The following is a 13,244-nucleotide window of genomic DNA, read 5'->3' as shown; positions in this document are numbered from 1 at the left end:
GTATTGTGTGTTTACCACCCAAAGTCAATTCTCCTTCCATTATCATTTACCCCTATTTCCCTTTAATTCCTTTTAACTGAAGATAAGATTATAGATGATAAAAGTCGCATCCAGAAAGGAAAAGACAGCTTCACGTTTTTGCAACCTCTAAAAATCTTAGTCATTTAAGATGGCTTTATGGCATCTTCTAAATAATTGGAATGTATGTTGGTTACCGTTCTTTCCCAGGTTGCCTCCACTGAATATATTAAAATACTTTTCTTCGTTATTGCACAGTGACTCATTTGATACATTACTAATTACTAATATATAGTATTTTCTGGAGAAATTTATTATGACCCAATTCAAGTTCAGAAATTGTTGCTAGTTGGGTAAAGACCAATCTGAACTAGAGAAAATTTAAAATTGAAAGTATATCAGGAGTATGTTTTGTTTTTTGTTTTTTCTAATTTAAATAGCACTTCTTTGAGGTCTTTAAGAGTATTTTCAAAGGTTAGTCTTGGATTTTGCAACATACCTTCTTTGACTTTATTTACAATCGTATTGTTTTGATTGCTAAATACTGGTAGAACTTACAAATTCTAGTAAACTAGTAAAGTCTAAAACTAAATGGTTTTTATGTATGCATGACACAGTTTTATACTTAACATTGTGATGTGAATTTTTTTTCCTACTGTTTCTGTAGGGCAATGTGTTTATGTATTATGGACTGTCCAATTTTTATCAAAACCATCGTCGTTATGTGAAATCTCGAGATGATAGTCAACTAAATGGAGATTCTAGTTCTTTACTTGTGAGTAAAATGATGGGATATAAAAATGTGGTTTCTGTGAAATAATGTGGTAATTATTTAGTTAGAATGCTAATTTTTTTCTTTTCTTTTTTCTTTTTTCGAGTTTAAAGCAAAAGAAAATTTATTAGTGAGGCAGTGGGACAGAGAGAAGGTTACTCCATAGGCAGAGCAGCCAGAAATGTTAATTTAAATGAGGTTAGGATGAAATTAGAGTGCTACTTGCCATTTATAGTTTGTGTAGTGAGAGTTTTTAGCTAAACATTTTTCCCCTGGAATTTACAAAGATGAATGATTTCTTACAGCCAGAGGACATATTCCTCACTGCTGGTTTCTAGTAGTGTACTTGAGGTTTTCGCTTTATTAATCTGTTTGTAATGGAATTTTGATGAGTCTAGCATTCTGGGCATATAATTTGTTCTGTTTGGGTTTGTTCATTATTATTACACTAAGTAAAAGTATGTAAATAAACTTTAAAAAATTTCTGAGATTGTGTTTTAGAATTGAACATGTATGTTTTTCACTTTTTAACTTGTGGGAAGCCTGAGAAGTTAAGTCCAGAGGGTGGGTTGCTGAAAAACTGTGTGAGGAGCTTTTTGAAAATGCAGATTCTAGGATTCTCCTAAGTCTGATATGTCATTGTCTGCAGGGATGGAGCTCTAAAATGTCTATTTAACAAGGTCCCTTTCTGATGTCCTGCCTGGTTTGGGAATCTGTGGACAGGAGGATATTAGTTTCCTGATTGTTGTTTAGCTTCCCATAGTAGTGGTTGTTGAGCAAGCATTTTATGTTATTGCTGCCACTCCAACAAAACTTCAGAGTCCCAGAGCAATCTAGGATTTCTTAGAAAAGCAGAATCTCTTTGAATGTAATTTAGGATCATATAGTGACCAGAATGGCCCTGGTAAGCAGATAGCTGCCCTAGGCCATCCTTACTTGGTTTTATTGCTAGTTACTGATGTTTGGAATCTTAAGAAATAACAAGTCTGTTTAAAGATTCTGGTTAGGGCTGTAATATTTTACAATCCATCTGGAATTTACTCTGTGGGAGCCAATTTTTAGAACTCAAATCCAGAAAAGGTGTGTTTGGTGAGAGGCACCAAGTTCCTAAGCCTTTCTGAATTTGTTGATTAGGACCATAAATTGGGTATGTTCAAAGACCCAAAGTGGTAGTCAATTTATGATTCTTTATTTACATGCATACTCTCTTCACTGAAGGTGAAAGAAGCTGAGATTGATTCTTTTTTAATATATTGCAAACAAAGGTTTTAGACTAGATTAGAGATGATGAATTTTTTTCTGTAAAGGGTGAGATGATAAATACTTTCAGCTTTGCAGGTCATATGGTCTCTGTAGCAGCTTCTCACTTCTGCCATTGTGGAATGGAAGTAGCCACAGACAATACTTAAATGAATGGGTGTAGGTGTGTTCCAATAAAACTTTTTTACAAAAAACAGGTGGTAGGCTGGATTTTGTTTATAGGCTGTCACTTATTGATCCTTGGACTAGACCAAAATGTATGAATTTAAGACCAGGTGACTTTCAAAAATCTTAAAGATATTAAGAATGGACAGATTGAAGTACAAATTATTTAACATTGTGTGTTAGACTTCTCACAATCTGATATCAACCTACACTCCAGCCTCATTGTTTTATACTTTGATGGACCTTGGTCTGGTTGCCCTTGGCCACATATGCTGCTCCCTAACCATGCCCGGTGACACAAGTAATCTGCCCATTTTGGCATTTACGTTTTTCTTGGAATGCAGTTTTTACTCCTTCCCTAGAGGTCATCTCATCTCAAGGCCTGCTGTTTTTTTTTTAGTACCCTTTTATGCAAAATAACTTCTTTACTTACTGATTTTATTCATACTGTTTCAAGTCACTTCTCGCTTTGCTTAACAAACTGTCTCCCCACATGATTAATTTTTGCCCGTTCTAGGCTATTTTCTACCTAGCTGCTATAGTGATCTTTAAAAAAGTAAATACCACTACTCTGCTTGCTGTACTATAGCTACATTTACCTTTTACCTTCTCAGAAATAAGTTCTTTCTCAATGGCATGTACCGTTCTCTTTGCTCGTAACTTTAATCTGCCTGCTCTTTGTGTGGCTGTCTCCTACTTTTCTTTAGGTCTTTACTTATATGATACTACCTCTAGAGACAAAATTTTCCTTATAGATTCTAAGGTAGCTACTCCCTCATTAATTACTTGTATGGCATTTTTGTAACATTTATTGCAATTTATAAACATATGTCTGTTTCCTTACTTATCTTACGTCTTCCCTACTACATTGTAAGCTCACAATGGCAAGGACTATGACTTTCTGTAATTACCATATACCAAGTGCCTAGCCAGTGCCTAGCACATGGAAGGCATTTAATAAATACATGTTGAATGAATATAGCTGCTTGTATTATAGCTCTTACTTCATTATTATCTTGGTTGTGTATGGGTCTGTTTCCTCCATTATATTGTAAGCCACTTAAAAGTAGGGATTTCATTTTTTAATTTATGTTTCTAGCACCTTGCATGGTACATGATTAGGTATAAGGTAATTATTAAATGGCTTTTTAAAGGCGGTTAATTCAAAGTACCTAGCATTGCTTAGTTCAGTACCTGATGCATAGGTAGTAAATAACATTTTCCTTTCTTTTAAAACTTCCTTAAGTATTTAGTGGCTAGAATATATTTGCCTTACGGTTTATTTACATTTCATAACCTTTTTTTGAAATCACAGTTTTTATCAAAGCATTCAAATAGTAATAAGCCAGTTATATGTGCTCTGTATTCATTATCTCAGTACTGACTTAATAAATCTAGATGGCTTAGGGTTGAAAAAAGCTGAGAAACCAAATAATAAAGGTTATTTGTTTTGAGACATGGCTTAATGTGGCCTTGGAGGCCTGGAACAACTCATACATACACCTAATCTCAGACTTGGTAGAATCTCCATTTAACCCTGTAACTGCCATATCTCCTTGAGATCTTCAGTAGGACCTAATGCTCCTTGCCCTGCTAGCATTTTCGTTTTCCTTGTATCTGGGTGCGCTATTTAGAGAAGACTGTTATATTCCAAGAATCTGCATTAGGCTGACTTTTTCTCTCCCTCCTTCCCTCATTTCCTTTCCCCCTTTTTCCTTCCTTCCTTCCTTTCTCCCTTCTTTCCCTCCTCCCTCCCTCCCTCCCTCCCTCCCTCCCTCCCTCCCTCCCTCCCTTCCTTCCTTCCTTCCTTCCTTCCTTCCTTCCTTCCTTCCTTCCTTCCTTCCTTCCCTCCCTTGACAGGATATTTAACCCAGAATTCCTAAATTTGAGATAATAAGTGGGTCCTAAGGGATAAATCAGGGAACTTGCCCAAAGTCACAATACTGTAGTACACAGCTGTAACTAGAACCTCCAGTCTCTTTCAGTTTAAGATTTCTTCCATTATGTCACAACTGGATCAACAGTAGACTGCGTCTTAATTTTTCTTGGGCAGAAAACTCTTTGTGGTTATGACTTCTGTGTTCATATGAATGTCAAAAAATGTCAGTTTGATATATGCCTGTATGACAAAATATATACAAGGAAAAGTTACATTAAAAAAATAATGCAGTAATGTTAAGGAATATATTTGAGTATTTAATTGTGGTGTTATTTATAGTCTGCTTATGATACAGTCTCATTTTATATGCATTGCATGTGAGAAGCATGTAGGGATTGAATTTTTAACCAGTAATTGGAGCTAGTGCATAATTCTCTCAGAGGCCTAGGTAATAATTTCTCTCTTCTTTTCCTTCTAAACATCAGAATCCCAGTAAGGAATGTGAGCCTTATCGAAGAAATGAAGACAAACCAATTGCTCCTTGTGGAGCTATTGCCAACAGCATGTTTAATGGTATGATATAGATACTAAAATATAGGTATAGATATATAAAATTAGGAAAATTTGTATAATCATATTATAGATTTAATAGTCTAATAAACATGAATGAAATTGAGAAATTCAACAACGTTAGAATAAGTATATCAATTAGTAATTCAGTGGGGTATTATAATGTTTCGTGACTTTCTTTTGAGAATTCTTATACTTTAAGAAGGAACTTCTGTTCCTGGGAGGAAAGAAGCAGAGGCATTGTGCTAACTTTTCTGTTGCATGGATGATAAAATAAAAGCCAGGTTACCTTTCCCACCAATTTTGAATATTTATACTATTAAAAAGATGCTACAGTTGATCATTTAGAGCAGCATATTAAAAATAATAAAAAGAAGCAAGTGAAATTAATTTGTTTAATAAGTTTATTGGGGTGATATTGGTTAATAAAATTATATAGGTTTTAAGTATACAATTGTATGATACATCATTTTTATGTTGCATTGTGTGTTTACCACCCAAAGTCAGATCTCCTTCTGTCACCATATATTTGGTCCTCTTTACCCTTTATGACTCCTAACCCCTTGCTTCTGTTAACCACCATACTTTTGTATGTCTGTGAGTTTCTTTTTGTTGGTCTTGGTTGTTCATTTGTTGCTTTCAGTTTTATATCCTACGTATGAATGAAATACGGTTCTTGACTTTTTCTGTCTAACTTACTTCGCTTAGCATGATAATTTCAAGATCCATCTGTATTGTTGCCAATGGCAGTATTTTATCTTCTTATGGCCAAATAGTATTCCATTGTGTTTCTGCACCACATCTTCTTTATCCAGCCATCTATTGAGGGATACTTTGTTGTTATCTTGGCCACCGTGAATAGTGCTGCAGTGAACATGGTGATACATATATCTTTACAAATAAATGTTTTCAAAATTTTGGGATAGATACCCAAAAAGGGATTGGTTGCTGGGTCATATGGTAACTCCATTCTTAATTTTTTGAGGAACCTCCATATTATTTTCCATAGTGGCTATACCAGTTTACATTCCCGCCAGCAGTGAATGATGGTTCTTTAAAGAAAAGGTTTTTTATAATCAAACTAAAAAGCGTTTGTACTGTAGAAGAAACCATTATCGAAACAAAGAGGCAACAACCAAAGGGGAGAAGATATTTGCAAGCAATGGCAGAAAATATTTGCTCCCACAGGAGGTTAATACAAAAAATACATAAGAAACTCATACAACTCAACAACAAAAAAACAAACCACCCAATTAAAAAATGGGCAGAGGACCTGAACAAAAACTTCTCCCCAGAAGAAATACAAATGGCAAACAGATATATGAAAAGATGCTCACGTTACTAGTTACCTGGAAATGCAATCAAAACTACAATGAGATACCACCTCACACCTGTTAGAATGACTATTATTAACAGGACAAGTAATAACCAGTGTTGGAGAGGTTGTGATGTTATTTTATTGAACCCATATGCCCAAAACATCATATCAGCATATAAAAGTTATATATTATATAAAAGTTATTAAAGGAGAAATTTTTATTCTTTTTTTGTACTGTTCGATACCTGGTGTATATTGTACATTTGTGAAACATAATCATTTGGACCAACTGTAACTTAAAAGGCTCTGTAGTCATGTAACCACTGGCTACCATATTGGACAGTACAGGTAGAGAAATGGGTAAACCAGGAGCTATTTAGGAATGCATTTTTTAAAGGAAAGGAGGATAGGCAGATTTACCTTGCAAATTATTTCATTTGTGTTAATGTTAAAACATTTGATCTTATCATATATCAGCTAGCCATGTGGGAAAGTGGCTCAGAACTATACTGAGGGAAAAGAAGTCCATCTGGGATTATGAAGTTATAATAGTTAATTCAAATATAAATAATCAAGAACATATGTGTATCATTTGCCTATTCTGTTACCACCACTTTTGGGAGCAAATACCAGGTCCTCATTTCTCAGAGTTAAGGAGGTACTATGGATTTTCAACAGCTATTTAGCAATATCTTCCTTTTCTCGTGTTTAGATACATTAGAATTGTTTTTGGTCGGCAATGGATCTTATTTGACACCTATTCCTTTGAAAAAGAAAGGTATTGCTTGGTGGACAGATAAAAATGTGAAATTCAGAAACCCACCTGGAGAAGGCTCCCTAGCAGAACGATTCAAAGGTAAAATATTAATACCTCTTTAAGACAGTATAAGCTCAGAGTTTTAATAAAGTACCTAAGATTTTCTATCTTTAGAATCTTATGCTTTTTAAAAAATAACTACTTTTCTTAACCTCATACATAGTAAGGTAAAGTATGTAGTCTGTTTCACTGTACAGAAATTCTAAAGGAAATGTAAACTTTTAATCTTGAATTTCTCTGGTATTTGCTTATAAGCATTTCAGTCATAATCTTTAAAACTGCAGCAGTTTCTTTTAAACAAACTCCAGTTTTTTATTACAATTATAAATCCAAATATACTTTTGATTCTGTATCTCCTTAATTTCACAGTGTAGTGTTTTATACCATTATATCTTTGCATTAAATCATCTGCTTTTTGGTATGTACTCAATAGCCTATGTTTAAGATTCTCTTGATATATCAATCAAATATTTATAATTATGTTAAACTGTTACATGAGGAATTGGCTTTTCTCTAGATTTAGGACTTCCTTAGAATATGAATGTATTCATACCCTTGAAAATAAGAAAAATAGTCCGATTGTGTATTGCATATCTTTGTTTTATTAGAGTGAATTTTCAGTGCAATTCTTAATAGAATTGAAAATTTTGTCTCCCACACTCCCACCTCTTTTTTTTTTAAGATACAACAAAGCCAGTGAACTGGCTTAATCCAGTATACATGCTGGATTCTGACGAAGATAATAATGGGTTCATAAATGAGGATTTTATTGTTTGGATGCGTACTGCAGCATTACCTACTTTTCGTAAGTTATATCGTCTTATAGAGCGGAAAAATGATTTACATCCAACATTACCAGCAGGACAATACTATTTGAATATCACATACAGTATCCTTTTTTGGCTATGTGCACAGATTCATAGAATTTGAAAGGAGTAGTCCAACCGTATCTTAATTATATGGTGTATGACGTTGTGTTTTAGTTTTGATCTCTACCTTTTTATGAGTGTATGTATGAAAGTATCTTTTATATGTTTCAGAAATATCTTATATTTTTATATCCTTTGTATTAGCGTTATTTGGTAAAATTATTTAAAATGTAGGTGCTGGATTTATTAGTAAGGTTAGGTATTTTTACAAGGGAGATTGTAACTAAGCTTAAAGGAAAGGCCAGTGAATGTTCCCAATAATAAATGTGTTGGTGGTACTGAACTGTTTTGATATATATTTTTACATATTAAAAATCAGCAGATATGTTAATTTATATCAACATAATTATTTCTAATCAGAGAAGGAAAACTCTGATTCCAAAAAACCTCCGCTGCCTTGCGGCATACCTCTTCAGGGGAAAGGCTAAGGGAGTAAACCCCGACAGAAAATCCGGAGCCGGAGTCCCTAAGGCGGTTTGACGTTGTAGTCAACACCGGCAACTCCTGCGGCGCACCTGAAGCCAAGCTGTATTGACTCAGTCTTTCCCTTGGATCCTTCAGCTGCGAAGAGAGGGGGGGTCTGCTGCATGGGCAACAGCAGACCCTCCATATCACCCTGCCCAGGCTCTGTAGCTTCAGCTCCACTGGAGAGGACACTCCAGCGTCATCGCAAGATGTCGATTCAACACGGGAGGAGACAGATACCGTGTCACTCCCGAGTTGGACTGCACAGCCATTCTCGGCGGTGCAGATAGACTCTTAAGAAGCTACACCATCGTCTCTCGAGACGGACGGCTGCCGATGAATTATTTCTAATTATTGCTCTGTTCATAGTACCAAAACATTTTTATCATTAGCTGTATTTTGCCACATTAATAATTTACATGTAATTTTCAGTGCTGATAAATATGTATTTCATTCTAAGTACTAAATACTTTTCCTGCATTATTTTACTTAATTCAAGCCTTATGAGGTAGTTATGATCTTGATCATATAGACAAGAATGCAGGAACATAGAGCATCTAAGTAACTTACCTGAGATTACATAGGAAATAAGTAGAAGAGCTGAGGCTCACGGTCAAGCTCTTGTCCCCAAAGGCCCTGACCTTATCATCAGCCACCGCTGTAGGTTGCATCCCTAGCGAGTTTAGACCATTTCATATCAGCCTAGCTGCAGTTATTTCCTAAGATGGAAATAGGGCATCACCTTTTATTCTAAACAAAGTCCTCATATGTTTTAAACTCCAGTTCATTGTTTGTATATCTTATGCTTGAAGGGTTTCTCAAATATTAACATTTAAATGTTTGTTGATGACCTGATAGTGACAGATTGAAGGTGATCAGGTGTTTGAAACTAGATCCACATAGGAGTAATTTTGGACAGACAGACCCAGTTCAGGTGCTAGTAGAAAGAACACTATCCTGGGTCTGTAGCCAAAGGAGAGGGCAATTGGGTAACAGTATCCAAAGTACGGTAAGGGAAAGTATCTGGAGCATTCAGGAGTTCTTAGTTGGCAGTTTGCATCCCATGCATTGAGAGGAGAATGCAGGATGTATTGAAGATTGACAAGAAGGGCCTGTAAAACATCAAGGATTAATCATCAAAATTAGGTATAAGGTGGGAGCTAGATATTAGAATTAGGGCAGAAGCCCATTTTTTTAGGTTTGTAATACAGAGAGATACTAGCATGGGTGATTTGAGACTATGTCCCTCACAGACTGCTGGGTTAGAGTTCTCATAATCATTCCTACCTCAATCAGTGTAAATTGATTTAAGAAACTGGTAGAGCTGAGCTTGTCATTTGGAGTCATTTGGAGAGTTTTAGAAGCTCAGAGAAGCAAATGGAGACTAGTACTTGATTCAAAAGATGCTTTTGAAAAGGTTGTAAACCTTTTATATAATGACTTAGTTCTGTCTTCTTTTCTGACCTGTTGCTAAAATTTAACTGGTCCATGTAGATAGCTCATTCAGTATACTGCTACTCTGTTTCTTAAATCTCTTTAACAATCCACCTTTCACTTCCACTCCGTTTTAGCCATCACCTCTCTGTGGCACACCATGAATTTTATCAGTAATTATTCCAAATCAGCAAGTTAAAACTTGAGTATCATGCTTTTTTACCCTGTGCTCAGAGTCCTCTCATATTCTAATAACTACACTCTTGCTACACATGCCCTTTGAGTTGTCAGAGACCTCTGGTCCCTTCATTCTTTCGTTGTCTCTTGGCCTGACACCCTTTTCTTCTTTTATAGGTTTTACTGTTGTTCGTTTGAAATCTTTTTTCACATTACATTTCTTTGTGGCTTTTTGCCACTCCTGTGTAATAGGAGTACAGGTACCTGAGAAATGATATAATCATTAAGTTTGGTTGTTTTTGTTTGCAAACTATGTTGGCCTTTACTACTTTTAATTTGCTAAACCTGTTTTTCAAGATAATAATTATGCAATTATTTTATGATTCAGAATATATGAGTAAGGTGCTTGTGTATCATAGAATTATACCAATGGATTACAATCTGTATTTTAAAAATCAAGTAACTAAACATGGGAAAGTTTTCCTATTCACTCTTCAGATTACCCTGTACATTCTTTTGATGGACGAAAACGGATGATCTTAAGCACTATTTCATGGATGGGAGGAAAAAATCCATTTTTGGGGATTTCTTATATCGCTGTTGGATCCATCTCCTTTCTTTTGGGAGTTGTACTGCTAGTAATTAATCATAAATGTAGAAATAGTAGTAATACTGCTGATATTACCATTTAATTTTATATTCTGAAAACAAGTATACTGCATGTGCATCAAGGCCAGTTCTGTTCAACCTAGCTTTTGAATGCCGATGTCTGGTTAGTATGTCATTTTTGAAGTTTGCCCATAACTTTTTATTTAAAAAAATGTCTTTGTCCTTTGCTTCTTCCTTGTGGATGACTTATAAAAATATATGATGGGTATAAAACAAATTAACTCTATTGATTGATCATGTCAGCACTGTAACTGCTGAAGTGGCATTCTAATGTTTGCTTTTTGTTGGGACAGGCCATATGATGCATAGAGCCTCTATCATGTGAAATGTGTCTCCTGCTTAAATGTTTATGCTGTGTTGATAGTATTATATTGACATATGTGCTGTATATGTGTACCTGTTGTGTGAAGATGTATGAGTATAATGACTTGCTCATCTTTCAGGATTCAGAGTTACAAAAAGATGAAGAAAGACCAAATCTAAATAAAACTCTTCATTATTTTCATGTGTCATGTGTAAAAGCTTAAAGTACCATCTTTGGTGAGGTGGTTCATGTATTTAACTTATTGAGTATATTTCTTTGTCAAGCTTAGTTTTGAATTTCACCTTTGAAATCTTGCGTACCTTGTCTAGCATAGAAATTAATGCTCATGTCTGATTAGGTCTCAGGTAGGAAAATTTAAAATTCCTCTTTCCGTTTGGTTAAGATGTTGCAGTCAGGAATCCCAGCTCATGTGATATGTTTTTACATGTCATCATGGAAATACCTCAGGCTGTTCTTATTTTGTAAGTGTGTTGACTTAAGTACTAATATTACATTGCAGAAATTTTTGAAAAATAGTAACATTCATTTCCTCTATATTTCATTCAATTTTTGCATATAGGTCAGATCTGGATGTGTATGCACATTCTTTTTAGGTAATGCCTCAGTTGTTTTGGTTGGTTTTCCTAAGACACATTTTAAAAAGGGGTTCTTTAAATTTCCTAATTTAATTCTGGAGATTTTTGATTATGTACATGAGAAATTATAATATATATGGTTGAAGCTGTTTTGTTTTCTGTTAACTGGAATTATTTCAGTATTCCTTATTGAATAAATGCTGTAATTTGTTTGCTATGGAATTTATTTCTGAATGTAAATTTATTTTTCTACATGCATGAAAATGTATATCTTAATTAGAGGGCTTAATTGATTGAAATTGCCTTTTTTTTTTTAAATCATATGTCTGTATGGAAGAATGCCTGCTTATTTAGAGTTTGTAATCATTTCCTTCTGTTATATTTATTTTAAACCTAACGGTCTGAGTAATGTACCAATTTTGATGAATATGTTTAAAAAAAAAAAAAAAACCCAAAATAATGTAATGTTTAATAGTAGAAATGTGCCACATTTCTTAAGTTTTGTATAACATGACTTTGAACTGGTAGACTATTACTTGCATGAGGTATTTACTGTATGATTATTTTGAAATTTCTGAGTACATGGGGTATTCTTTGTCTAAGAATATTCTCTGTTATAGTCAGTCCTTCAGAATATTACTTATGCTGATAATTGACCTTCTTACACAAGGCAGTTTATCTTCTGGGATATACCATTGGGGGAGGGGGGTTTCTGCCTGTCTTTCTGGATTGAATTTGTGCTAAGGAGGACTCCTGTCCTGCATTTTTTTTTCTAATTGGGGGACCAGAGGTGCTGCTGAAGAAAAGTTGAAGAACCTTTCCAACACTTTCTCATCTGTGGTGAAGATGGAATCTTAAAATATTTTTGGAGTTTTACTTATTTATGAGTACATTGATGGCTTCAGTTTCTCCCTGTCTCCTGCCATTTGAACTCTTAAGGGGTTCCTATTGGTAAAAATGAAGAATGAGGAACGTTCATATGGCCTCTGTGAAACATGAGGGGAGAGAAAACACTTCTTTCTTATGGGCTTTATGCTTATCTTTTGGAAACAATGTAATTAATATTCAAGTTTCAAAGAATTATTGCATTTTAGGACAACTGGGTTAAGTAGAAGGCATTGAAGAATGCATTAATTTGCAGGAAATATTTTGATATATAAAGTTTATCAATTGAAGGAATTATTTAATAAGTAAAAGCTAAGAAATTTAATTGAAATAATAAAACAATTTAAAAATAAATTGGTAAAAATAACTGTGTTATCAAATAGAGAATTATTCAGCCAAGAGGAGAGTCATGTGAATATTGTTTGTTCATTGGTTAGTAAGTTTATATGTAACTTTGATTATATTAAAAGATAACTTTCTTTTAGTATGTTCTATATTAATAAAAATGAACAAAATTAATTTTTTCTATGTTGAGTGTCTTCCTAAAATAACAATGCCCTGGGGTTCTTGCTATATTTAGCACTGAATTTTAGCTCAGGGTCAGTGAATTCAAGTTTTAACATATCCATATGCAGTTTTGGTTGCTATACGTATATATAGTATATTAATCACTCCGACAGCATTAACTGCAAGATTTATCTGTATTACTGAGTAGCATCTGGTCTAACCAGGGAATGTTCAAATTGTCACCTGAGTTATAGACAGATGGGCTAAATTTCATATTAGGTCACAGGAAAAGTCTGGTAAATAGAAATGAAGATGTGGTTCAGGGAGGCAAGGATGGTGAAAATAATGAACCGAGTGGGGCACACGGGAAATGAAAAGCCAGACTAGGAAAGAAGAGCAGCTGAGAGGTAGGGTAAATGAATGTTCTTCAGTCTGTTTACCTTCTGTCTTCATGGAAAAACTGCCTTAGAATTACAGTA

The 13,244-nt window shown here is 34.5% G+C and overlaps 1 protein-coding gene across 1 annotated transcript in view; it reads left to right on the top strand.

Moving 5' to 3' along the window:
• The window catches only part of CDC50A (cell division cycle 50 P4-ATPase accessory subunit A), a 34,406-nt gene extending 22,257 nt beyond the window's left edge, over window positions 1-12,149 (top strand). Inside the window, exons 4-8 of the mRNA XM_090282673.1 lie at window positions 686-793; window positions 4,580-4,667; window positions 6,695-6,838; window positions 7,482-7,688; window positions 10,303-12,149. Of these exons, the coding sequence (XP_090138799.1) occupies window positions 686-793; window positions 4,580-4,667; window positions 6,695-6,838; window positions 7,482-7,688; window positions 10,303-10,496 (741 nt within the window). The 3' untranslated portion in view covers window positions 10,497-12,149. The remainder of the gene's footprint in view (window positions 1-685; window positions 794-4,579; window positions 4,668-6,694; window positions 6,839-7,481; window positions 7,689-10,302) is intronic.
• Window positions 12,150-13,244: the final 1,095 nt, after the last annotated feature.

Source organism: Furipterus horrens, unplaced genomic scaffold (genome assembly GCF_987537825.1).
Source record: "Furipterus horrens unplaced genomic scaffold, mFurHor1.1.pri manual_scaffold_6, whole genome shotgun sequence".
NCBI lineage: Eukaryota > Metazoa > Chordata > Mammalia > Chiroptera > Furipteridae > Furipterus > Furipterus horrens.
Note: the sequence above shows the minus strand (reverse complement) of the source record. Positions and strands in the feature narration are given on the sequence as shown.